A 24473-nucleotide genomic window follows, 5' to 3' on the forward strand; every position below is an offset into this window, starting at 1 on the left:
TGTGCGAATGTAAAACATGGGTGAGAACTTTTTCTTTGACCCAGGGGGAAAACATGACATTTTCCCTTGACTTCTGTGACTATCATGGTCCAGGGCCTTGGAACTCAGCTCGGAACAAGCAGGTAAACCGTCCCTGATGTTGCAGTGGAACTGTGCTGCATTTCTGTGGGTAACAAAACTCCTCCCAGGAACACCCAGTTCTACACCAGTTCTCTGCTGAGTGCTGTGCTGAGGTTTCTATTCCCTTGCTCCACAGAGACAACTGTTTCAGTTTCAGTGTCATTAATGTGCTCCTTACTTACATGCCGTTGTTTCATGTTTGTGTTTAAACAGGTATTAACTCACAGGCAGGCAACTGGGCATTGTAAAAATTCTCCCCCTTGACAAGAAGTTATTGCATACCAGCTCCTGGGTGCTGAGGTGACTTGTGATCAGGATCCATCTGAATCAAGAGAGGGCATAGGAGCAAAAGAAAAAAGACACTGGGTAAGCAATGTAGTTTTTCAGAAGGATGACTTAGCAAGATATATCTATTTCAGGAGATACATGGATCTATGCCTCATTTGTGGGGACACTTAATCTCAAGGAAACCCTTTGCAGCAAATCTGCTTCCAAAGTGGGCTTCAGAATATACATCCAAGGTTGATAAGTTAGTCCTGTTTGTGATGGCAATGAACTCTTGGAGGGAAACTACTCAAATTAGGTTTGAGGGCTTAAGGTCAAGGCTACATCAAACACTAATGGCTCTAGTAAATGCTCCAAAGTCCTTTTTTTGTTGCACTGTTGTTTAACTGCATGTGCTACAATTGTATGCTAAAAGTTGTACTGAGGAAGCTGTGGTCTCAAGGATAGAGAGCCAGCAGAAAGGTGACTTTGTAATTCATCAGGAAAGGAAGAGGACTGAGGCTTTTTTCAGGAATGGATGGTTCATCCTGTGTCAAGTAAAATCATATACCAGTCAGTAAGACTGCATGAACCAAACATTAAATGTGGACCGTAAGAAGGTCTGCAAGGAAGGGTGTTATAGATCCTGTGACCCAAAGCAAAGCATATATTCTTTGTATAACAGGCAGCTAGAAAGCAAGTGTAGAGCATGCAGAGGAGATGTGAACAACTGGGTCAGCAAGACTGGGACAATTCTGGGAGATAAATGATCAGGTACATAAAATGGGTCTGACTTAAGGAGCTAGTTGTGTAATAAAATCCCTTCTGGGTTTTGTTGTCAGAAACAAACAGTTCAAGTAACAGCCGGACACTTAAAAAAATTTTTTGTCTTTTCTTCCCGTAACCTAGACTGCAGCCTGACTTGAATAGTACTTCAGGCCTGACCTCATCATCAGCTGTAGTTGTCTCCATGCACAGCATTCCAAACAGACTGGATTTGGATTGCATGCTGTGTTTGCTCTCAGCTTCTCCTGGAGCTAGATTATCCCTGAATACATTTCAGTTTCAGACGGAAAGATACCTCAGTGTTTCTCATGAGTCCTCTTAGCCTGGGCACACCCCACTCACCCTTCTGGGCCATTCCCTTGAACAGAGATTTTTTTTTTTTTTGTGCTGGACTGAACAGCACTTTTGAATGACAAATGAGCAGTGAATTAAAAGAACAATTCTAAACTGAATTGGCATCATCCTAGTTTGATTAAATAAGGCAGATGAGCATGATTATACTTGGGCTTTTCTGATCTAATTATATACAATCAAGTACTTCTAGGAAAGGAGAGATCACTGTATTGTTTACTTTTCACAGTTTAGTAAAGCAGGATATGGTCATAACCTAGTCACATATTTCACCCCTGCTTAAGAAGAAAAGCATGTTTCTTCACTGTGATGTGCTTAACAAAATCTATTTGACAGTAAGAGGAATATTTTCCTGAGATGTCTCCCTTTCACTTCTTTAGAATTGTTCCATGAACTTCTTTCAAAAAGTGAAGATAAACAGAAAATTAGAGTGGGGAAAAGGCACCCAACCCTTTCATTGTGTGTTAGACATTGAGCAGAAGTTCAAAATAATTGGTTTATATTTTTGCCAGTTGGCTTCCCTTCAGAAGGCATACACTATTATTTTGTTTAATTGTGCTTATGGCTGACTTCACTGCTCCTAAATAGGAATCAGATTTGGGCAGACAGATTACCAATGTCTCCCAGATGGATGAAGGAATAATTATACCAATTAAACAAAAGCAGAAGAGCTGCTCTTTTCTGATGTGGGGTTATTCCACCTCCAGGTGGTTTTGAGGCAGCTGTAGTTAATGTGCTCTAGAGCAGACACACCTGAACTGAGTGCCTGTGGGAGGGAGGTAAGAGCTCAAGAACAACTGCTAGAAAAAGATTTTTGAGACCCTCTTTTCTAGAACACCTGAAGTAATTTTACGTTTTTCAAAATAAACATCAGAAGTTATGGAAATGTAGGAAACTGACAATCACGTAGCCAAAGCACCCACATGGCACATGATGCGATTCTTGGAGGTGTCCTGTGCAGAGCCAGGAGTTGGACTTTGATGATCCTTTTGGGTTCCCTTCCAAATCAGAATATTTTGTGATTCTGTGATAAGACACCACAGCCCAGGGTGTACACCCAGGTGAAGCTGTAGAATGCCTGCTGTGCCATCCAGGCTGCAGAGTAACTGGAGTAGGTGGGAAGGGCAGTGCAGCCCTGGGAAGCTCAAATGTGGCTCCTGCATACCAGGAAAATACAAGCTGGACAGCAAGGAGAGTTTAATGTTCCTTGTTAAACTGCTACAGTAGTATTGCATGTGGTTTTTGGGTTCCCACTGCTGCTATGATCCATACTCTTGACTCCTGCTTGTCTGTTCAAACTTGAAGGAAGGCTGCATCTGCTTTTCACTTAGTAGAACCTGATTGTCATTTCTAGTAAGAATTTCTGGTGGAGGTGCTGACAGACCTCTCCATTGGGATAAGTGTTATATTGTGAAATATAATTTCCCTGAATCAAATATGCTATTATTGGCTTGATTTCTTATCACTGTGCTTTTTCTCACACAACAGGAGTATCAAGAAAACAACAAAACTCTTTCTCCTGTATTTGTACAGAATTGTACTGACTCACTGTCTGGCACGTGGGGTCACAGCTGTAGCACACAGCCCTGGCAGAAAGCCACATTAGGGAACACATGCCCCAGCTGCATGGGGGCACTTCAGTATCTTTCTTCTTTTGTCCTTTTTCCTTGAGGTGCCTGACAATCTGCAGCATACTACACATGCCTTCTATATTACAGTAATAGAGATGCAGTCCAAGGCTTTAGAAAGGATTAATCAGCACCGTGCAAAACCCTGGAGGATTGCTTTGAATTTATTTATTTTTTGGTCTGGGAGCAGTTCATAGATAGTATGATATTATTCTATCTGATTAGGAGCAAATAGCTTGGAGACCTGACAAACCCAGGCTACCTATGCCTCTGATCAGCATCTGACAAGGACCATACTGTGTATGTGCCAGCTGCTGAATAGGCAGCTGCCAGGAAAGGGTTAAGTGGGACATGTTGGGGGGAAAAAATTACAGCGAGGAACAAAAATCAGAAATTGAAGTCTTTTAATGGTCCATCCATTCACTTGAGTTGGGCACTCCTGCAGGAGAGAGGCCTGCCTTTCCTCTGGCACATGTGCCTATAGGTAGACCAGATGCATCTCAGGAAATAATTTAGCTTTTAAGCATTAAACAGTGAAATGTCTACAGACAGAATCTGAATTTATATTAAAAAGGGTCTCATACAATGTTAGTTAACCACAATGTAAAGTGAGTGTTACAAGTATTTACTTATAATGCTGCAGGTATTCTCTGTAGCACATTATAAGTAAAATACACAGATGTGGTGATATCTCCTTTTCTTTTTACAAGCCTCAAATAGTGAAGAAGTCAGCTCTCATAACTGTACAAGTTTATTACTCATTCTTCAAGTAAAACTTTTTGATTATACTTGTCCTGAATTATCAAGCAGAAGAAAATAATGATGTATGTTAATGACACAGCAACGCTAAATGTATTAGTGACAAGTGTTGCAGCACTGCATATCAGAAAATATCCCACTCTTTCTCTAAGACAGCACAGACAGCATATTTTACCTATTTGCCATCTCCCTTAAAGATTAGTCTGTTGGAAAAAAGAGATAAGATAGTCCTTGAAGACTGATAAAAATTCTAGACAGAAACAGTTGGGGTTTTTTTATCCTTATCAGTTAATGAATCAGTAAAGGAAATTTAAATAATCTCAGTCTCAAAGTTATTGAATACAAGATGCTTATTGGTAGAGAACTGGAAAAAGGAAGTAATAGTTTGTCAAGTCATGAGTCTGGCAAGTCTTGGACTTCAGAAAATTTACTGCTAATTTTAAAAGCTCTTTAATTTCCACACAGCCACAGCAAAATGATACTGTGCTTAAAACTAGGATCAATAATGAGCTATCTTGGGGAGAACTGCATAAACGGTTTGGTTTCAGTTCAGTAAAATAAATTTTGTGTTGGAATTAAATAGTTTTTGTGTCCTCTGTATGAGGACAAGATTGAGCATTAATAGCAGAGCTGTTTAGTAGCCATTCACTTACCACCCTCTTGCATTTTTGTGTAGATGGAGTTTTCTCCTAACAATGAAATTAGCTAGCTAAGGATCTCGTGAATTGTGGTGTTGGGTAGAAAAGAGCAGCTATCTGACTTTGCCTGCTGCAGGATATTCCTGAGTTGACTTGAAAGAGATTTCTGTTTGCCTTGAAATCCCAGCACTGAAAGGACATAAGCAGGCTTTGCAAAATTCTGGCAGATTCTCAGTTGTCCCTCACTAGACTGCATTTTATGCTCTAGAGGGATAACAAGGTCATCTTGAAAATCCATCCTCATACAAACATCTAGATTGAAACCATTGCTGGAATTTTTACAAGGTGCTATGGTTGCTGAGAAGCCGTATTTGGCCAACAGACAAGTCCAGGCAGTTATCCACTGCTTGTTTGGACAAGTTAGTTGTCATGGAAAAGTAGCATTACACTCTGCTTTAGCCTATCTTTAGACACTGTCTGCAGCACTCATGTTCTCTGACAAAGCTTTTCATCATTCAAAAATAATTTCAAAATGTCACCATGAGCAGAGAAAAAACCTGGGAATTAGAAAAGGCAGTTGGACTAAAAACTAAGCAGTTCAAGTGTAGTAACTAATAACTACGTGTTTAAATAACATACTTCCAAACACCGCACATTTAAAAGATAGAGAAAATTATAGAGCGGGAGATGATAGAAACACAGGACGACAACATCCAGTTATTTTTGGATGCAGAGTTTTCTCCTAGTGTCATCACTTCAATATATCTGAAAAAACAAAACAAAACAAAACACACAACAAAAAACTTAAAAGGCATGAGCGACCGCAGGAAATGGAAATGGTCCCCGGAGGCCGCAGCACCCCTGTGTCCGAGCGCTCCTGCCCTGGCGCGGGTGCCGGGGGAGCCTCTCCCCTCGGGGCCCTCTCCCCTCCGGCGCCCTCTCCCCTCGGGGCCCCTCTCCCCTCGGGGCCCCTCTCCCCTCCGGCGCCCTCTCCCCTCCGGCGCCCTCTCCCCTCGGGGCCCGTCTCCCCTCCGGCGCCCCTCTCCCCTCCGGCGCCCCTCTCCCCTCCGGCCCCCTCTCCCCTCGGAGGTTCCGCAGCTCGGCGCGCCAGGCGGCGCTGCGGGCACCAACATGGCGGCGGGCGGCGAGCGTTGCGCGGCGGGGCTGCGGTAGAGGCTCCGGGCAGGGCCCCGGCGGTCCCGGCTTTCCGCCCGCCGCGGGCCGGGCAGCGGAGCGGGAGTGGCTGGCGGTGCGTGGGGATCGGTCGCGGCTCGCTCGGGGGCCGAGGGAGCGCCGGGGCTCTCGCTTGTCGCTCGTGCGGCCTTCGGTGCTGGGGGAGGGGCCGCCGCTGGGGGAACGGGGCCGGCCGGGTGTGTGTGTGGGGGGGGGGGGGGATCGCGGGGACGCCGCTCTTCCCCCGGGGTCCGTCTGCTCCAGGCCGCCAGAGCCCTCCGCGTTCGGCGGGCACGGTGAGTCAGCGCCGGGCCCGTCGCGCCCGCCTGCCCCCCGCGGTGGCTCGGCGGCGGCGCTGCGGGTCATGCTCAGGCATGTCGGGCCGGGCCGGGCCGGCGCGGGAGCTAAGCCCTGACTTGCCCTCGCCTGGCAGCGCTATATAAGGCCCGGCCCTGCCCGAGCCGGCCCAGACGCCGCCGCCGGAGTCCAGCGTGTGGGCTGGACGGGGCACCGAGGTGAGTGGGCCCCGCCGGCGCGGCGGCTGCCGCCCGCCCGGGTTGTGTCTTTTGAGTGCCGCGTTCTGAGGTTTTTCTCCCCTTAACTGCAGGCAAATGTGCAATACCAAGATGTCCTCCCTTACGGATGCCTCTGTCACCGCTTCGGAGCAAGAGGCGCTGGTCAGTAGCTCTGTTGGGCGTGTGGGGTTTTTTTGCATGTTTTTAGCAGATAATTCAGAAGAATCACTGTGCTTAGGGACGATGGTTGGAGAAAAGCCAGGAAGTCCAACCAGTAAGGGTGGTCTCTCTTTGGTTCTGTAGTAAGCAACTCTTAATAATAATTGAGAGTACAGGGTGATGGTACAGGTCTAAACTGTTTCCTGGAGACATTTGATGTTTTTTGCTTTAATAAAAACGATCCTATGATCGGATTTGATCGTGGTAAATATTTCGGGTGGAAATTGTTAATAGATCATAGCTGAAGAGCTGTGGAAAATCTCAATCGTACAGAACATGCTGTTGATTAAATAATCTGATGATTTTTTACTTTCTCTTCTATCGGAATTCATAAGAAGGTTGTAAGAAGAGTCTTCATTTGTGTTTATGGCTTTGCATTTCCAGGCTTTCCATGATACAGTGATATTCTGCTGTTCTGTCCTTAGTTTTCCTGAGGATGGAAGTCTTTTACACCTGAAATGCAGGTTTAAAAACTGCATATGTACAGTGATGTTGCACTGGATTATCTTGTGTACAAGGGTAAAGCTTAAAAGTGTGGACTTGACAGTAGAACTTCAAAAAAGTGAAGTTACAGAATAGCAGACTGTTCAAAATTGATTTTTTTTTTCATTTGTGTCTTCCATTTTTTTTACGTCATCATATTGTGGTATTACTGTCTGCTGTCAGATCTGCAAGGCTGCAGAACTTCATACTTGGACGAGTCAGGAGGAGAAGGCTGGGGAGTAAAACTGGGCTTTGTTGCGGATTCAGAGTTCTGAAAGTGTGCCTTGCTATGCTTAGCTGTCAGTAGTACTTGAATAAGTTGCTGTTTGCTTCCTTTATGAAACTAATATATGCTGCATGTTCTACATAATTCAATTCTTAGGAGGGGGTGAATGGACAACATTTAATGGACATCCGAGGTTGTCCAGGAAGTTAGTTATTTTTTTCATTATGTGTAATTCTTGCAGTTAATATCTTGTTAGTTCACTAAAACTTAATGTTGGTTTTAGCAGATCTTTGGAATGGAATGTAGGGTAGTTCTCTTCCTTCGCCCTTCCCTTAAACATTTGTTCCTTGTCTCACGATATACGATATTTTATTCAAATTTCCCTGTTTTGGTTTTTTTTTTTTCTTTTGTTTTATTTTGTTTTGTTTTTACATTTTATTTTGTTTTGGTTTTGTGAGGTTTTTTTTGTTTGGTTTGGGTTTTTTTGGGTTTTTTTTTTTTGGTTGGTTGGTTGGTTGGTTTGGGTTGTTTGTACTTTCTATGGGTTTTTTCTTTTATATTTTATTTTATGTATTGTATCAGGATAGCTAAACATTAGCCTGCTTTTAGAATGGTTGCACTGATGAGAGAGGTGACACTAGAATATACTGGGCTGGGAGCATCAGTGACTCCACAGGCGTTGCTGTTGTGGCTCTCCCTGCAGTTTATTCTCGTCTGCTGCACTGGTGCTGGCACAACTGTGTGGGATGGTGCAGTTTGTATGTATGGGGGAAGTGATTTTTCTTATTTAACTATCCGTCCTCTGCCTCAAAAATTGTCATAGACTGACTGTAGATTAAACTGCTGGCACGGTGAGTGGGTGGGAGGCCATTGCAGAGCTAGGAGTGAGTGAAGGATGATGGAAGGGACAGGGTGTGCTTGTCCCAGCTAAGAAAAGTCTTCAGAGGTAAAGCAGCCCAGCTGGCAAGTGCAAACCCAAAACCCCAGAAACTGTCACAGAAGGAGACTTAAGAAAAGAGGTGGACTAGTGTTTTGCTTTCTGACTTGCACCCTGGACCTGACAGTCACAGAGGTCTGTTTCCATCCTCCCTCCCATTTGGGAGTCGTGGTAATGGTTAAAGGAGTGAAGCTCAATTCCCCAGGATCCAGACGTGGACTTGGAACTAATAAACAAGTCCTGTAGCTCCAGTTAAGGAAATTGTATTTACCAGTGTCTTGAGGTTTAACCCCAGCTGCCAACTAAGTAGCACGGAGCGCCTTGTTCCCTGCCCCCCCAACTCTGTGGTGGGATGGGAGAATCAGAAACAAAGGCAAAACCTGTGGGTTTAATAACTGAAATAAAGTATAAGAGTAATAGTAAAGAAAAGGGCGTTAAATCCAAGGAAGACAAGTATTGCACAATGCAGTTGCTCACCATGTGCTGATGGATGCCCAGCCCAAGCATCAGTCAGCACCTCCTGGCCAATTTCCCTGTTCATAACACTAAACCTGACATTCTGTGGTATGGAATATCCCTTTGGCCAGTTGGGGTCAGCTGTGCTGCCCACATTCCCTCATTGCTTGTTGTGCACCTCCTCACTGGCAGAGTGTGTGACACTGAAAAGTCCTTGATTTAGTGTAGCTACGTAGCAACAGCAAAAACATCAGTGTGTTCTGGACATTATTCTCCTGCTAAATCAAAAACACAGCACTGTTAACAGCTACTAGGAAGAAAATTAACTATCCCAGCTGAAACCAGGGTAGAATGAAAGACTGGGCTTTGAGCTAAGAAGTACGGTGTATGAGAAGTTTAGTATGGTTTGGTTAATATTATTTGCATTTAAGTTTGAACTTTGCAAAGTGAAAAAGCTGAATGAAGTTTAAATACTGTTATATGTTTGCATATCAGATTAATACAGAAGGAAGTATACAACCTATATAAATAATGGTTTTTTGGTGAATAATTAGTGCATACTGTTTTTCTCTTTCCACACACAGGTTAAGCCAAAGCCACTATTGTTGAAATTGTTAAAGTTAGCTGGTGCTGAAAAGGATACTTTTACTATGAAGGAGGTGAGAACTTTTAATCACTAAAAGTAGACTATATGGAGTACTGGTAGATTGTTTTGGGTTGGGTAAATGGTGTGGGGGGGGGAGGGCAGTGTTGTTCATAGCTTGTCTAGAAATTGAGATAAAACACTGTGTTTATTCTACTGACTTGTAACTGGATATTTAGCAAGTTTCTCCAAAATCTGAACAATAGTTTCTGGTGATCAGTCTAGTAGCAGTGTTCTTCTGGAATGATAGATGAAAATCTGTTGTCTCAAAGAGAGTTTTAGGTAGAGTTTGAAGAGCAAATTTCAATGTATTTAGTAAGCTTTGTCTTTTACACTTGAAGCAACAACCTGGGTATTCAACGTATGTATTTCGTTCATTTCACAGGTAATATTCTATATTGGACAATATATTATGTCTAAGCAATTATATGATGAAAAACAGCAGCATATTGTACACTGTGCAAATGATCTCCTGGGGGATTTATTTGGAGTAACAAGCTTTTCAGTAAAAGAACACAGGTAAAATGGGATTCTTTTCTGAGAGTCTGTTTGGGAAATGATGAAGAGCATAATGCATATGTCTCTCTTAATTCTTCGCATCTTCAGAGGCGGTAAGCTCTCTTTTATGGTTACATGTAGCTAACTTGTATCATCTCTTTCTTTATCCCTGTTTAAGGAGACTATATTCAATGATTTCCAGAAATCTGATAGCAATCAATCAACAAGGTAAGCTAGTTTAGGAGGTTGATTTATTTCAGTAGGGAGAATATAATTTACATATTGTATCTTGCCGGTAGTGATCAGATAACAAACAGCCAGCTCTCCAATTTTAGCTATTTGGTTTTGCTCACTATAGTCCAGAGCAATCACAAAGAGTGAATCAAAGCAAACACTTGTTTTTTCAGGAGGAGAAAAAAATTCTGAACAGGGCATTTCGATGACTTTATTGACTAGAACCAGAAAACACAGAGCTGAACTAAAAGGCTACTAAATTACAAACTCAAGTCATTTGCTTTTATTTGTTACTGGTAAAGCCCTCAACAACATATAAAGTTTTAATATGAAAAAATAGCTTCTTAAACTTAAGCCAGCAATGAAGTCAGGGCAAAAGCTCCTTTTTTTTAATGTTCTATTTTGATTTTTGAAACTGAGCATGAAGAACATTTAGAACTGGTCATTCTTAGCTATACTCAGCACTGTTTTAAACAGGCTGTGTTCTTTCAAAAAGTAGCTTTGTGGTGATGCTGTGAATAGCCACTCCTTGAATGGAGAATTGTTATACACAGTCTCACAGTATAAAAATGCTCAATATAGCTGTAATTTTTCTCTAATGCAGGGTATGAAACAGAAGTTAAACAATGGAAGCCATTTTGTAAATTGGCCTCTAAATCTGTATAAAGACACCCTTTGTTTCTGATTTTTCTTAAAGGCAAGCGTTCAGCTGCTGAAAAGATGGGAAACTTGCTCTCTTTGTCATCCTCATTGTTAAGTCTGCAAACTCAAATTTATCTTTCAGTTCTTTTTTTCATGAAAGATTCTTCATTGTCTGTCTGTCAGTAAGCATATATCATTAACAGCTAATTTCTCTTCTATTGTATGTCTTTTTAACTCAGGGTTGTCGTAGATGATTAGTAGTAAAAAGTACTTTGGAGAGGAGAAAGTAATTGCATTTCATGCCTATATTCTTTAATATCTGCAGAACCACAGTTTATGCACGGACTTCATTTGAAGCCATTTATAATAGAATTCTGAGCTGCTTTCAGTTGACGTTTCTTCTTTCTCCCCACATTTCCACTTCAGTATTGTTACAAGGAAGGTGCTGCACACACCTGAAAAACAAAGGAGCAGTATGTTTTATTCCATTGTTGCAAAATGTCTGGATTTTAGATTTTACTTAGAGTTTATTTTTTGAGTTTGAAATGGACTTTTTTGCTATATTGTATTACGGGTTTTATTTTGGTTTGGTTTCAGACTCTACCCTTGGTGACACACCTGAGGATGATGCCACATCTCAGCTTGATGAAGAAAATGTTATTAAGGTGCTATTTTTATTTTATTTGAATGAATTTTCTGAATTGTACATTCTATTCAGTTTTGCATGGTAGCGTTAATGGTTTAATGTAGTAAGTTGATTTTAGCAGTTTACCTCATATTCATGCTCAGGCTTACTCAGTATTTCTGTTATCAGGAGTCTGTGCAAGAGTTGGAAGAGAAGCAGACTTCATCAAACGTGACTTCTCGACCAACTACATCCTCTAGGAGGAGGACACACAGTGAATCTGGTATCTACAGATTTATGATGCAGAGCTTTCAGTAGCAGGGCCACTTAGGGGGAAAAGCTGCATTCTTGTGCCTTGCTGACTTGAAAGATGCTGACAAATGCTATTCATGTTTTTCTGCTTATCTAAAACAAAATATTCAGTCTGAAAGAAAAACACAATTCATTGCATTGCTCCAGTGTCACATTACAGTTTGGATCTCTGGAATTGCTAGTAAGATGATGGAATAACTTGCTCCACAGTTCTCTTTTTCACATCAGTAGGGCTGTATCCGTAGTGTTATCTTCATGATGAAAACACTTCTGTTTTTAGTCGACTGATACCATCAAATTAATTTCAATTCCCTCTGTAGACAGCCACAAAATTTGACATTTTGTTTGTTCACTAAAGCCAGTTTTCTTTGGATTTCAAGTGGTGGGAGGCATCAAAGGTATGGTAGTAACACAGGATGGTTTTTGGATATATTCAGGCACCTCACCATTCATTTAGCACTTGTTAAAACATCTGGTGACCTAAGCATCATATTTGCCTCCCCTTCATCTTTACTGTGGTTATTCAATAATCACTGGCAAATGCATTTTCAAAATACAGAATGTTCCTTCTCATCAGTAGCAATAACAATCTGGTGAGCAGAAACCTGAGTAAGTTTCTCAATGGAAGCATTCTCTACAGTTCTACTAAAATACAATTCTGTGGGTTTTCTTTCATTAGTTTGTTGCTTCACTTACTGTCTTGCCTCATGACTTGGTAGTTGTAATTACCTGGGCGGTGATAACTTCCTGTCACTGCACTGCTCCTTTTCTTCACTTGCTCAGGAACATTTTTCAGTTCCTCAGCTTTCAAGTAGTATTTTTTGTGTCCCTCATAGGCCACTGTTACGTTAAGTCAGTCTCAAACCAGTGCTGCGTTTCTGAGCGGTTTGCACTAAATTAAAAGAACACTTTAATGTTGTAACTAAAACTGATGAAAGGATGGAAAGTCTTGGTTAAACATCACAACCTGTAATATTTAGGCATGACACAGAGCATGTAAGGTCCTGTGCTGTGCTTACTTATTGTAGGTTTGATTATTAACTCTTGGGTTTGCATCCATTTATTAGTTTGTTACAACCTTAAGAGTTCTTTTAATATAGTGTTTTTATATACACTTTTTTTCTAATTTATAGGAAATCTTCCCTTTAAACTACTATTCTTGTTAAATTGGGATGATAGCGGCTCCTTTGGAGCCACTTGATAGTGTATAGAGACCTTGTGGTGATCAGTATCAGTACGGCATGGAGCCATGACAACTAAATGAGGACAACGATGGACAGGAGCAGCCTTTGTGCCTGGGGGCACCAAGTTTGGTGGGGCTCTCAGGGCGGAAAAAAGAAAATAAAGGGGCTGAGCCAAGAAGCACCAAGGGGAGAGTAAGAGAAGTCTCAAAGTATGTACAAGTGTTTTGTTCTCCTTTTTTATTTTTATTTTTTTTTACAATGAAAGATTCAAGACTGAAGACTTGTGGATTGTCACAGTGTGATTTGCAAGGCCAGGGAGAAGCTGGGCAACAGAGAGTGGGTGCAAGAGGCACCTGTGGGGGGGCCCCAGCTCATACTGAGGCCTGTTGAACTAAAACTTGTTGGCATCTTGGGAGGTTTTCACTCCGCTGCACTGACATTCTGAATTTACAACACATTTTTATATAAAGTTGTCTTTTACTAAATGCTCTAGAAGTCAATGGAGCTGAATTTTTACTTACTTACCCCTAAAATACTGTGCCTTTAGGTCCTTTTGCTGCTGTAGGGGATTGTCCCAAAACACGATGCATTTACAGAGCATTGTCTTTTTGCCTTCAAACCAAGCATGCTTAGTAAGCAGAGCTTAAAGCAATGCTTTCAGAGTTCAGCTTTTGCATCGTATGTCTTGAAGATTTCCTTGCTAGGGTGTAATGGAAATTCTAAAAGTTGGTTACAGAAATCTTGTTGAGTAAATACAATTACATATAGTGCAACTGTTCACCAATAAATACGTTGAGGTGTCTGAAACTTGAACCTGAACTTACCTTGCTTAGAACAAGGTGTTCTGTATGCATGTGACCTGGGAGCTAATTACTCTATCTCCCTACAAATTCTGGGATGGACTCAAGCCCTCTGAAAGTGCCTTTCTGTCTGTTGCCTGTAGCGGGAGCGAGGACGAGTAAGATTCTAACTATTTCTTAAAATTAGGAAGAGTTTACCATGTCATGTGTGGAGTAAAAATTCTTTCAAATTTGCAATTGTTTTTCCATGTGGAGACTGCCATTCATAAACTCTGCTGTTGGGACAAGTGGGGAAAGCCTACCCCTGAAATACTGGTTTCAGAAATGTTTCCCACTATATGGGTATAAGTGTTACTCTGTCTTTTTAAATAAGTCTTAGTGCCTTTTTGCCCCATAAAAAAGTACTGAAATATTTTACTTTATTATATTATTGTAGTAAATTTTACTTTAAGTTTCTGTTAAGAATATTCAAAACTGCACATTGCGCAGATGTTTTTGAGTAATAAAAAATTCTTGACTATGCCCAGAAGAAAATTCTTCAGATGATCAGCACAGTGACAGAAGAAAGCGGCACAAGTCAGACAGCATCTCGTTGACGTTTGATGAAAGTCTCTCATGGTGTGTAGTCAGTGGTCTGTGCCGTGAAAGAAGCAATAGCAGTGATTCAACAGATTCTCTTTCCATTCCTGTAAGTCAAAATAGAAATGTAAAATATCTCTGTGGTACAAATTTTGCAGATGCCACAAGTGCAAACATGCATTTGAAAACACAGTGTTCTTAATTAAATGCAGCAGTGTCTTCAGTGTTGTCTGAGGAAAGAAAAGAGGTTGAAAGAAAAGTAGGTGTGTGGGTGGAGTGGGGTTTTTCATAGATCTGCTGGCAAAGCTGAAGTGAAATTTTAAATATTAATGTTGAATATTCTTTAAAAACCCAAGATGCTCACTGATTGACACAGTGGGGAAAAATGTCAGACCTATTTTGTGTTATTTAAAATAAGTATTTCTTAGAATGCTAAGAGACAAAAAAAATCACAGACATCTCATAATTCAGTTAGGTGTTAGTTCTGGTACAGCTTTGGTAACTCTACCCAGTGGAATGGGTGCTGATGGTGCATTGTATTAATTTACCATGCCACTACTTAGAAGTTATGTATTGTTTTCAGCAAACACCAAGGCAAATTATTTGTGGTTAGATTAAGTCATGAAGAGCTGAACTAACAGTGTTCCTAGTCACATACTGTATTCTAAATTGGCAGAACTAATAATGTATCTTCAGTCTTCCTGTTTTGTATATGTTAAACCATGGTCTCAGATTAAACAAAGTTTCTGAGAATAGATAATGTCATGCAGTCAGAAGACACCATCTTCTTGCATCTGTTCTTTCACTTTTTCAGAGTGACTTTCTGAAATAGTAACTGCAGCCTTTCAGCTACCTGTAGGCTGAGTGCAGTTTCTTATTACAGAGCCAACAAAAGGCTTCCAGACCTAGCTTTATTTTTACCCACCTGTAATTTATCTCATAAATTGTCTCACAGCAGCTGGTCCTTTTTCTTCTATAGCTAATTATACTGAGTAGTAGTTTTATCCTGAGAGTTGTTTTAACAGTAATGTTATGTATATGGACTGGTGAGGTGGAATGTGTGCCATTTTGTTTGTTTTTGTTTTTTTTTTTTTTGTTTTCAGGATCTTGACGCTAGTTCATTAAGTGAAAACTCTGATTGGTTTGACCACAGTTCTGTATCAGACCAGTTCAGTGTCGAGTTTGAAGTTGAGTCTATTTATTCAGAAGATTATAGTCATAATGAAGAAGGGCAGGAGCTCACAGATGAAGATGATGAGGTACTATCTGCTATTCTTGTTTGACCCTGGGGAGAGGGGATGAGAAGGAAAAGTAATTTCAACATGAAAAATTCCTTTAAGTTTCTAAGTAGAACTCTTCAGGCATATTTGTGAACTGCATGTGCTGGTGTCACAACCTGCACCCAGTTACTCATTAAATCAAATAACACATCAGTGCTGTTGGGTCACCCTTACACAACCTACCAGCTGGTGACTGAAAGAGAGCTGAGGCTTTCTGCAGGCTCTGAAACAGTCTGGATAGGAAAGTCTGGGTGCTTAACTTTTCTCACCAGCTGTTGGAGTCTGTGACAGCATGTGTGCTTTAGTCTTTCTGCGTTTTTAATTCTAGAAGTATGTATTGAGCTTCTACAACACTTGATAACAAAGGAAACGTTTCTGAGTAACTATTTCCAAAAGGATGTGTCCAAGTTTTTTGCCTCTGTTAGTGTGTTTCACAGAGATGCTGAACCAAAGTTAAGAGATCTTTATTAGTAGGCAAGAAGGCAGAAAAATTTGGATTGCCAGGATTTTCAAGAGATTTCTGGAATGTTGGGGGTGAAGTGACATGTATGTGAGGTTTTCATTCTGGGTTAGTTTTCTGTTACTTTAGAGAGGTTAATCAGCTCATGGCAAGATTGGGTAAGTACAAGAGGCAGAATTCACCAGGGACATGCAGGATTGTGGTACCTCAGAGTCTGAATGGGGCTGACTGTACTGATGTACACCAAGTTTTTGGGTAGTGCAGAGCTGCGCCCTGAGAGAGGATGGTAATTTGGAGGAAGAAAGGATTGAGGTGTGCCCTCGCTCCAGACAGTAGTTTTGGAAATTGCAGAATGACAGGTATTCAAAGGGGCCTCTCGTGGTTTGTCTTACCCACCTGCCCTGGCTCAGGCACAGCTGATTGCCCAGGTCCATGTCCAGATGTCTTTTGAATATCTCCAGGGATGGAGGCTTCATAGATGCTCAGGGCAACCCATGCCTGTGCTCTTTCATCCTCACAGTAAAAGGTGTCTCCTGGTATTCAGAGGGAGCCTCCTGTGTTTATTTTGTGCTAGTTGCCTCTTGTCCTGCCACTGGACACCATTGAAAAGAGCATAGCTCTATGTTCATGATGCCATCCTTTCATGTATTTGCCCACATTAATCAGACACCTCCTGCCCTGAGTCTTCTCCAGGCTGCACAGTCCCAGCTGTTTCGGCCTTTTGTCACATGAGAGCTCCTCTAATCCGTTAATAATCTTAATGGCCCATCCCTGGAGACTCAAGTAGCTTGCTATCTGAAAATCTTACCAGGTTAAAAATACTTCAGGGTTTTAATTAAATGCCAAAACCAGTTACATGTTTTTTTTTTTTTTTAAATTTAAACCAGGTTTATCAGCTGACTATTTACCAGGATGAAGATAGTGATGGTGATTCATTTGATGAAGATCCAGAGATTTCTCTAGCTGTGAGTAAAAACTTGTCTGGTGAAGCATCATATATTGGGTAAACTTGACTTAGAATAGATGAAGTATGGATGAATTCTATTGCTACCAGTGATTTTTTTTTTAGAGTTAAATTGACTTTTTCTGCTATGTGTGAAGGTTTCAATACAATTATTTTGATTACTGAACATGTGATTATTAAGGAATCTTGGTTTGTTTTTTTTTTTTTTTTAATTATTAATAGACTTCCTAGTCCGTTAAAAAAATAAACCCAATCCCACACTAATTTATCATTTCATCGACTTAATGGAAGAAAAATATTTGGAGCCTAAATCTGACTTTCTGCACAAAACGGAAACAAAATCTTAGTCATGTCTGTTTAAAAAATTCTTCCTGTAAATCAGAATACCTGCTTTTATTGTCCAGCTTGAGTGAAGGTATCTGTAACATACAGAGGAAGGCAAACCTTTTCTCAGAGCCCTACTGAGAAAGAGGCCTTGACTGCATTCTTTGAGACTGTTCTTGAAGAGTGGGAAGAAATTTACAGTCTTGAGGCAAAGTATGGAGATGTTTGTGAAAAAACACTGCATTTTGACTCTAGTGTGTGCTGTCTCCTTATTTATATTTGCTTTTCACATTTGACACTTGAATTAAAGCTGTTTTTTGGAACGGTGAGGTGTTCCAGTCCCTTGATAGTCTGTAGGGCTGAGGGACTTTGTTAAAGACAGGGCTGGCCACCTTCTGAAAACATAGCAGGGCTTATGTGTGGGAAAAGAGACCAGCACATTATGTTTAGGATTTAAAATTTGGTCTTAGAATCTTTTGATCTTACTGATGTTATTCAGGATTTGTGTAAATAAGTTTTGGGTTGTTTCTGTTATGATTTGATTTCCCCTACAGCTTGCATCCAAGAAGGGTCTCTGTCCCTAAAAACAAAACATGTTTTTAAAGAAACAGTGGTTTATTCTCACTGTGGTATATGGAGTAACCTCCAAGAGGCTGATGCTCCACTCTTTTTTGCCCTTCATGTTTTTCCCTCTCCCCACCTCTTGCGGTGTGTTTTTGCATTGGATGCTTTCTCTGCCGCAGCTGTGTCAGAGGCCCTCCCGCGGCCGTTGTGTGCCCCAGCAGCTCAGCAAACCGCAGGGGAAGGGAGGGTCCCTCTGTCTTGAGTAGCTCCCGTTGCAGAAGGCCATAGTCGAAAAGAAGGGAAATCACGTTTTTCATGGGGGCCCCTGTAGAATTTTGTGGTCTGGTTTCTGCAGTTTTTGCATAAGAAATAATTAATTGTTCTATTCACAAACCTACTGCAAAACGAAGGAAAACCAGAGTCCTTTTAAAATAAGAGCCATTTTAATCCAGAACTGTAAAATGGGGCCAAAACCACTGAATGGAATTTTAAAATTGTAAACAAGTTGATAGCTCAACATAATAATTATTTTGGCAGTAATAAATTGTTTATAATCTCTGAATACTTCAGTTGTAAGTGCTCCAAGTAGCTTATGCTGTTCCAACCTTTGATTCACTAAAGGATTATTGGAAATGTCCCGAATGTAATGAAATGAATCCTCCACTTCCACGACATTGCCATAGATGCTGGGCCCTTCGTGAGGACTGGCTTCCAGATGAAAAGAGCGAGAAATTGGAAAAGAGCGAGAAATTGGAAAAGAGCAAATTAGAAGCCTCCTTTCTTGCAGAGTCTGGAGAAGGTTTTGATGTTCCTGACTGCAAGAAAACAAAAATGACTGAAGATAAAGAACCAGCTGTTGATCAGAATGAGGATAAAGCATTACAACTTTGTGAGTCCCAAGAAAGTGAAGGTTATTCCCAGCCATCAACGTCAAGCAGCATGTTCTGTAGTAGTCAGGAGGACTTTAAGGAACCTGAGAAGAGAGAAATGCAAGACAAAGAGGAAAGCACAGAATCCAGTCTGCCTGTTACCAGCATAGAGCCCTGTGTCATATGTCAGAGCAGACCTAAAAATGGCTGCATAGTACATGGCAAAACAGGACACCTCATGTCATGTTTTACGTGTGCAAAAAAGCTCAAGAAGAGGAACAAACCCTGCCCAGTGTGCAGGCAGCCCATACAAATGATTGTACTAACTTATTTTAGTTAGATACATATTGACTGGAAAGCTGCAAAAGAATTCATGAACTGGATAAGAGAGTAAGAAATTATTTTTGTATGCTTATTGAAAAATTAATATTTTGTGTCTCTTGGCATTCTGTGTGAAAAATAATTGCTGACATAAATGCACTGGAGTTACTAAGAGGTTTGCCTAATATTCATAAGTCATCTGGGAGATTTTAAATCTTTTTTCTCAGTAGAAGTAACCAGGTCCTCTAAACCACCTGCCTCTCCAAGTGTTTAATGTTCCATGCTAGTTAGTGTTATTCATTTTATTGAATTAAATACATTCATTAAAACACCAAATTCAGTGATTGTTGGAGGAGAGATATGTTGAAGTGTTTATTTCTGCAAGTTCCTCATTTAAGGAAAATAGATGATTATCTAGGTTCCAGTTTTTGTTGCCTGGTGAAGACGTAAGGCTCAATCTGACCCCTGTGAAAAAGTCAATAAAATGAATAAATAGAATCTTTTCTTAAATACCTCCAAGTAACCAAATTCTATGGGAGGTCTTACAAGGGAGTAGGGAAAGATGTGGTAAAAAATAGTTAATACTTTGGAAACAGAAAAGGGTATTGTGTGTCTTTTATTTTTATAGTGTGCATTGTAAACATAAGGGCTGTGTGTCCCCTGAGAAGTCATTGATCCAAGCTCAGTCATACAGTTCCTCTCAAATGTCCTGAGAAACTGGCATTTGTTGGTTTGGAGGTCTGTACTAATTATGATGACAATTATTATTATTAATTTAGCAGCATGAAACAAGTCTCAGGCAGACAAGATAAATGAAGGATATGCTATGAGCTGTCATGTCAGGCACTATTAGGGACAGCTGTTTTCTTTTTCTGCACTTGTTTCTGACTTAGCAGAATACATTCAGCTTCATTGCTACATTCACTTTAATAAAAGTAGAAAAAAAAACAAAACCACCTTCATCTGCAGAAACCATTCAGCTATACAGTTCCAGTTCACATTCTTTAAGTGTGGTAGTCTTTCCAACTCGCTGTTCTTACCTGTATCACAAGAATTCTGAAAATCTTTTGCAAAGTGTTTGTCCAGCTCAAATTTTGTCTCATTGGACCTGTCTTTTACTGCTTCTAGCTCTTGTCTCTCCTCACTGTACTTTGTCAAAAGCTTTGTGAAACTTAGCAGTTCTGTGCCCAGGAAGTCTGCTGCCTGCCTCCCTTCTGGGGATCTTCAGCTAGTGTGGGAGCCAGGATGTGGTAAAGTCACTCAGCTGCTTTTCACATGGAGTTTCTGTACCCAGTGATATTTATTCCTTTGGAAAACTATGTTACAAGAGGAGTTGTATATTTTTAGCACCTGTTGTTTTTACAGGTAGTTGCTGATTGTGTGCCCAGTAGGGAATGGCATACAAAGTCACGAATGGAGATGTAGTCCAAGTGCAGGAATTGTGCTGTGTTACTATTTTACAGGCCGAGGCTCAACAGCTTCCCTAACACCAGCAGTATAAAATTGCTGATGACTGTGTGCTGGAACAGAGACTTCTGTTGTTCTCAATTCCAGGGCTGCAAATGCCTGGATGTACCGAAAGTAATTACTTTGTAGGTAAATACTGAATTATTTGGATCATTCATATTTTGTTCATATATTTGAGCTATTTCTTTAAAAATACCACTAAAAGATAGTGGTGTACCTGAAGTTCTAACAATGTTCATTTTAACTAAGCTAAATATACACACCAGTTGTATACATCCAAATTCTTACTTGCAAGTCTCTTGCCTCCTGCAGTTTATAAAGGGACAGCGGGTAGCTGGAAGTTCTTTGAAGTTTTTTGATCAGCAGAAACCTTTCACGGGTTTTATAGGATTTGATAATCCTTCAGCCTGAGATAGAAAAGGCCTTTGAGCAGATTGTTGATCTTTTCAAGTAGGGATACTAATAGAGGGCTATCTGCCTTACTTAATTTTTTTTTTAATTTTTGATTTGATAAATTTAGTTGCAGAGAGGCTTGCAGAGGCTTTTCATTGCACTTGTAGGTGAGAGAGAACTAGATGTGTATATGCAGAAGCATCAGTAACATGGGGACTGTACCTAAAAGGTTCCATCTTCTTACGGAGCTTTGTCCCCTGCATTGTCTGCCATGTCTTCCTCTCCCTCAGCACGATGCCTTCTCTGCAGTTGCTGCCCTGGCTGTGTAACTGCAGTGCTGGGGAAGCAGGTGTCCTTATCTAGTTCCTGTTGGGAAAAATTGTACCATCCCGCTCTTGGCATTCTTTTCCAGTCACGTGCCTTCTGTTGCAGAGAATAGCCCTGGAAATACCTTCCACTTGCTACAACGGTGAGGAAATGGGGAGTTTTAATTTCTCCATCTGCAAATCACTGTGTCAAGTGTTTTGGTTTGAGTTACATTTTATGTCTTAATATTATTCTTAATGACTTCTTGCACAACTTTATTTGGTGTGGGTGCATGCCTTCCAAGAGGAAGTGATGGGCATTGGCGCCTGTTCCTGTTGGGGACGCTGGGAGGCAGTGCAAGTGCAGGCCCGGCGCCCGGGGGTGTGTCACAGTGACTCCTGTAATGACTTCCGTGGTGACTCCCGCCTGTGGCTCGGAGCCTTTGGCTCTGCCTCCGCCTCTGCTCCCAGCCTGGCCGTGCTCCACGTGTAGGCATGAGCGGTGAGCACCCTGCTTGTTCTGGCACAAAAATCGGCAAAATTTTGGTACAAAAGTTCCTTCTTGGTGAGGTGTTTGAGATCCTTATTTAATATCACACATATTTTAATCTCTAATTTATTGCTCTTTGTAAATATCCTTGTGCTCACACTTGATGTTTTGAGCTCTAATTTATTGAATTAATTACTGGTTATATAAATATGTTTATTTAGTAAATCACAGGCACAAGAAAAGTATTTTAAGAAATGTAGCATTAAAATACAGATAAATACTTGTATTATATTCAGATTGAGAATGGCACAGAAAGGTTTGTGGCTATGTTCCCCTTTTCCCTTTCCTTAAAACAACTTCTGCATTGAACCTGAACAAGATTTATTAAATAGGGATGGTGCTGGTGCAACATTAGCATAGTGAAAATGTTTTGGTGGTGTTTTGCTTTCCTTTGGAATGTTTTTGCATCCCTCAATACAGGCAAGGAGCTGACAGACTGCTTTTGAGGGTGATGGTCTGGGAGATGCAGGACAGTGATGAGAGGCTTTAAGGTTAATTTGCAAAAGTGGAAATGGCTTTTGCCTTTAGACACACAACCAAGAAGGTGCAGGGGATGCCAGAAGCCCACAGGATGCAATTGTATGTGATTTTCAGTAATTTTATTAGTCTCTTGCTTCTTGCACATCAGGCAGACAATAGTTATGTACAAATAGTGCAAGAACTTGCATTTATTAGTTTTTAGAAAGTACAATAAACCTATTTGTTTAAATACAAGTTTTGAACTATTGACCTATTTGTTAGTATTGACATTATATTAGTTTTGAAATTCACCCCACACTGGCAGGATCATGGGCTGTGCCATCCTGTGCCTCTCCCCTTAGAAGGTGTTTTAAAAAGGGTAAAAGTGGTTCAGAATGCTCACTGGCAAAAAGCTTACATTTCTTCTAAGAGTGTGGTACGATTTTTATCACTGAGTTCTGTTTGCTGTACATTTGTTCAAATGTCACTGTCTCTGAAGTGTCTGTGTGTGAAGGTGCTTGCAGGACTTGAGGCAGATTTTTTTTTTTCTTTTATGACTAATACGAGGAAGAGAAAATTCCTCGTTCTTACAGAAAGTGTCAACAAGGATAATTGTTTCAGAAAGTTGTATTTTACAAAACAGATTAGAAAATTATTAGGAGCCTAATGAAACTGAATGAACCAAATAAATAGATGAAAATAGGGTGAAGATTTTTTTCTTCCCCATCTTAATCGAAGGCTGCTGTTGTGTTACAGCATCACTTTCTTTAGGTTAGAGTTCATCATTTTGAAGCAGGTAATTTATTCAGCATATTAACTTGCCACACACATGGTGGGACAGGAGTTATCCTTTATTCCAGGAAGATCTGGCATTTTGTTGTGCAACATCTGGCCTGAGAAGGGGCATTTGCTGTTGTGGAGCTTCCCTGTGGGAAGGAGCATATTGGACATGTTCATGGGACATGCACAGGCAGCGTTGTCGTGGAGGGGCTGTAGTGTGGCCTTGTTCCCACAGCACAGCAGAGCCCTGCTGGAGCATCAGCCCTCTCCTCTTTAGGGGATTACCCGCCCTGCCCTGCCTTTCCAGGTCCTCCATGCCAGAGTCCAAGGTACGTCTTGTTCTTTAAAGGTTGCACAAGCAAAGCACAAAACCCAGCTTAAGGTTTTAACAAAGGATTGCACTTACCGAATGTGAAAAATTGTTGCTTTTAACTAAAGTGTGGGGGTTTTGCTAGTGTTTTTTTTTTTTTTTTAAGCACAGGGCCACTGAAAAGCTTCAAGTGAATGCTTCTTTAGTGTATCCATAGCTATATTATACGTGTGAAATTTGTCAGTGATACTTAAAAAGGTGGTGGCTTCCCTTTTGGGTAGATGTTGTAGCTTAACACTTTGCTTTTAAAGGACAGTTCTTGGTCTTGAGCCATAGTAGTGGCTGTCAGGATGATGATTACTTAGCACCTAAAATACCAATAACTTTTCTAAAACCAGAATCTTTGTTGTCTGACTACACATAGCTGGGATGACTGTTGAATAGAGTAGTTCATAGTGATGTTAAATAACTATGCAACACGCTTTCAAGAGCTTGACCGGGTGCATTACTTTCCAGCTGCCCAGTGCATGTATGACCACAGTCAGTAACCATTAAAATGCAAGTATCCATTCCAATTGCATAAAGTGTAGACCCATGTATGAGAAGTTTCACATATGTTGCATTTATCTTTCAATTTTCAGTTTTTCCTTTTCTGATGAAAAGTGAGAACTGTGTTCCATTTAAAAGCTTTAAATAAAGGTTTGTATATCTACTCCATGGTGCTCTTTTTTTTCATTACTTGATTGTTACAAGTTCTGGTACTTTGTTTTCACACGGATTCTTACTTTAGTGAGCCAGCACACAGCTCTTTCTGCCCCCACTCAGCTGCTGGACAGCTGACTTCTGTCAGATTTCTTTGGTTTGGGAAATTTTAACTCAAGGAATCTTTCGTTCTTCCTGCTACAAGTGGCAGGATCAGTGACGGGATTTAGTGCATAATTAATTCTCTATGTGGTAAACAACCCACAGCAGATCAGAGGGTGAGAAAAGGTAGAAAATGCAAATGGATGTGAGTAAGACATTCAACAAACAGTCTCTTGCACACACAGCCCTCATTGCTATCGGCATTGCTGTTTCAAGTCCTGAAGTGGATTTGCACACTGGATGTGGCATCTGGCAGACAAGTGGCTGATGCCCAAGCTCCACAGCCCAGCTCATAGGGCTTGGTGTGACAGGCAGCAGTGCCTCAGGAAAGATTTTAAAAAAGCATTAAAGGATTAACTGCATTCCTGCTTTTTTATTTACTGTATACAGGAAAAGATTGATGTTTCCAAAGGTAGTATTTGCTGGCTTACTTTTGAAATTGCTTAAGAAAATTACTGGCAGATAAAGCTTTAAATAAACAGAGGAGGTGG

General features: G+C 40.8%; 1 protein-coding gene across 3 annotated transcripts; it reads left to right on the forward strand.

Annotated features, from left to right (window-relative positions):
- Positions 1-4726: 4726 nt before the first annotated feature.
- On the forward strand, positions 4727-23831 carry MDM2 (MDM2 proto-oncogene). Of its 3 annotated transcripts, none has more exons than XM_062492014.1 (11): positions 4727-5795; positions 6327-6396; positions 9140-9214; positions 9584-9717; positions 9875-9924; positions 11170-11237; positions 11387-11480; positions 14021-14181; positions 15176-15331; positions 16700-16777; positions 18286-23831. In XM_062492014.1, the coding sequence occupies exons 1-11, from the start codon at positions 5377-5379 to the stop codon at positions 18871-18873; spliced, it is 1893 nt and encodes a 630-aa protein (XP_062347998.1). In that variant the 5' UTR covers positions 4727-5376; the 3' UTR covers positions 18874-23831. The 3 variants fall into 3 exon arrangements, with proteins under 3 accessions (XP_062347998.1, XP_062347999.1, XP_062348000.1); XM_062492015.1 differs by having other exon boundaries at positions 14024-14181; XM_062492016.1 differs by lacking the exon at positions 4727-5795 and adding an exon at positions 5984-6015.
- The last annotated feature ends 642 nt before the right edge of the window (positions 23832-24473 follow it).

This window comes from Cinclus cinclus, chromosome 4 (genome assembly GCF_963662255.1).
Source record: "Cinclus cinclus chromosome 4, bCinCin1.1, whole genome shotgun sequence".
Taxonomy (NCBI): domain Eukaryota; kingdom Metazoa; phylum Chordata; class Aves; order Passeriformes; family Cinclidae; genus Cinclus; species Cinclus cinclus.

Bases quoted from the DNA above. Each gene is read 5' to 3' on its own strand.
- MDM2 (XM_062492014.1), top strand. From the start codon at position 5,377: ATGGAAATGGTCCCCGGAGGCCGCAGCACCCCTGTGTCCGAGCGCTCC. The intron at 6,397-9,139 runs GTCAGTAGCTCT...TTCCACACACAG, and splicing joins CTTCGGAGCAAGAGGCGCTG to GTTAAGCCAAAGCCACTATT. The intron at 15,332-16,699 runs GTACTATCTGCT...AATTTAAACCAG, and splicing joins TCACAGATGAAGATGATGAG to GTTTATCAGCTGACTATTTA.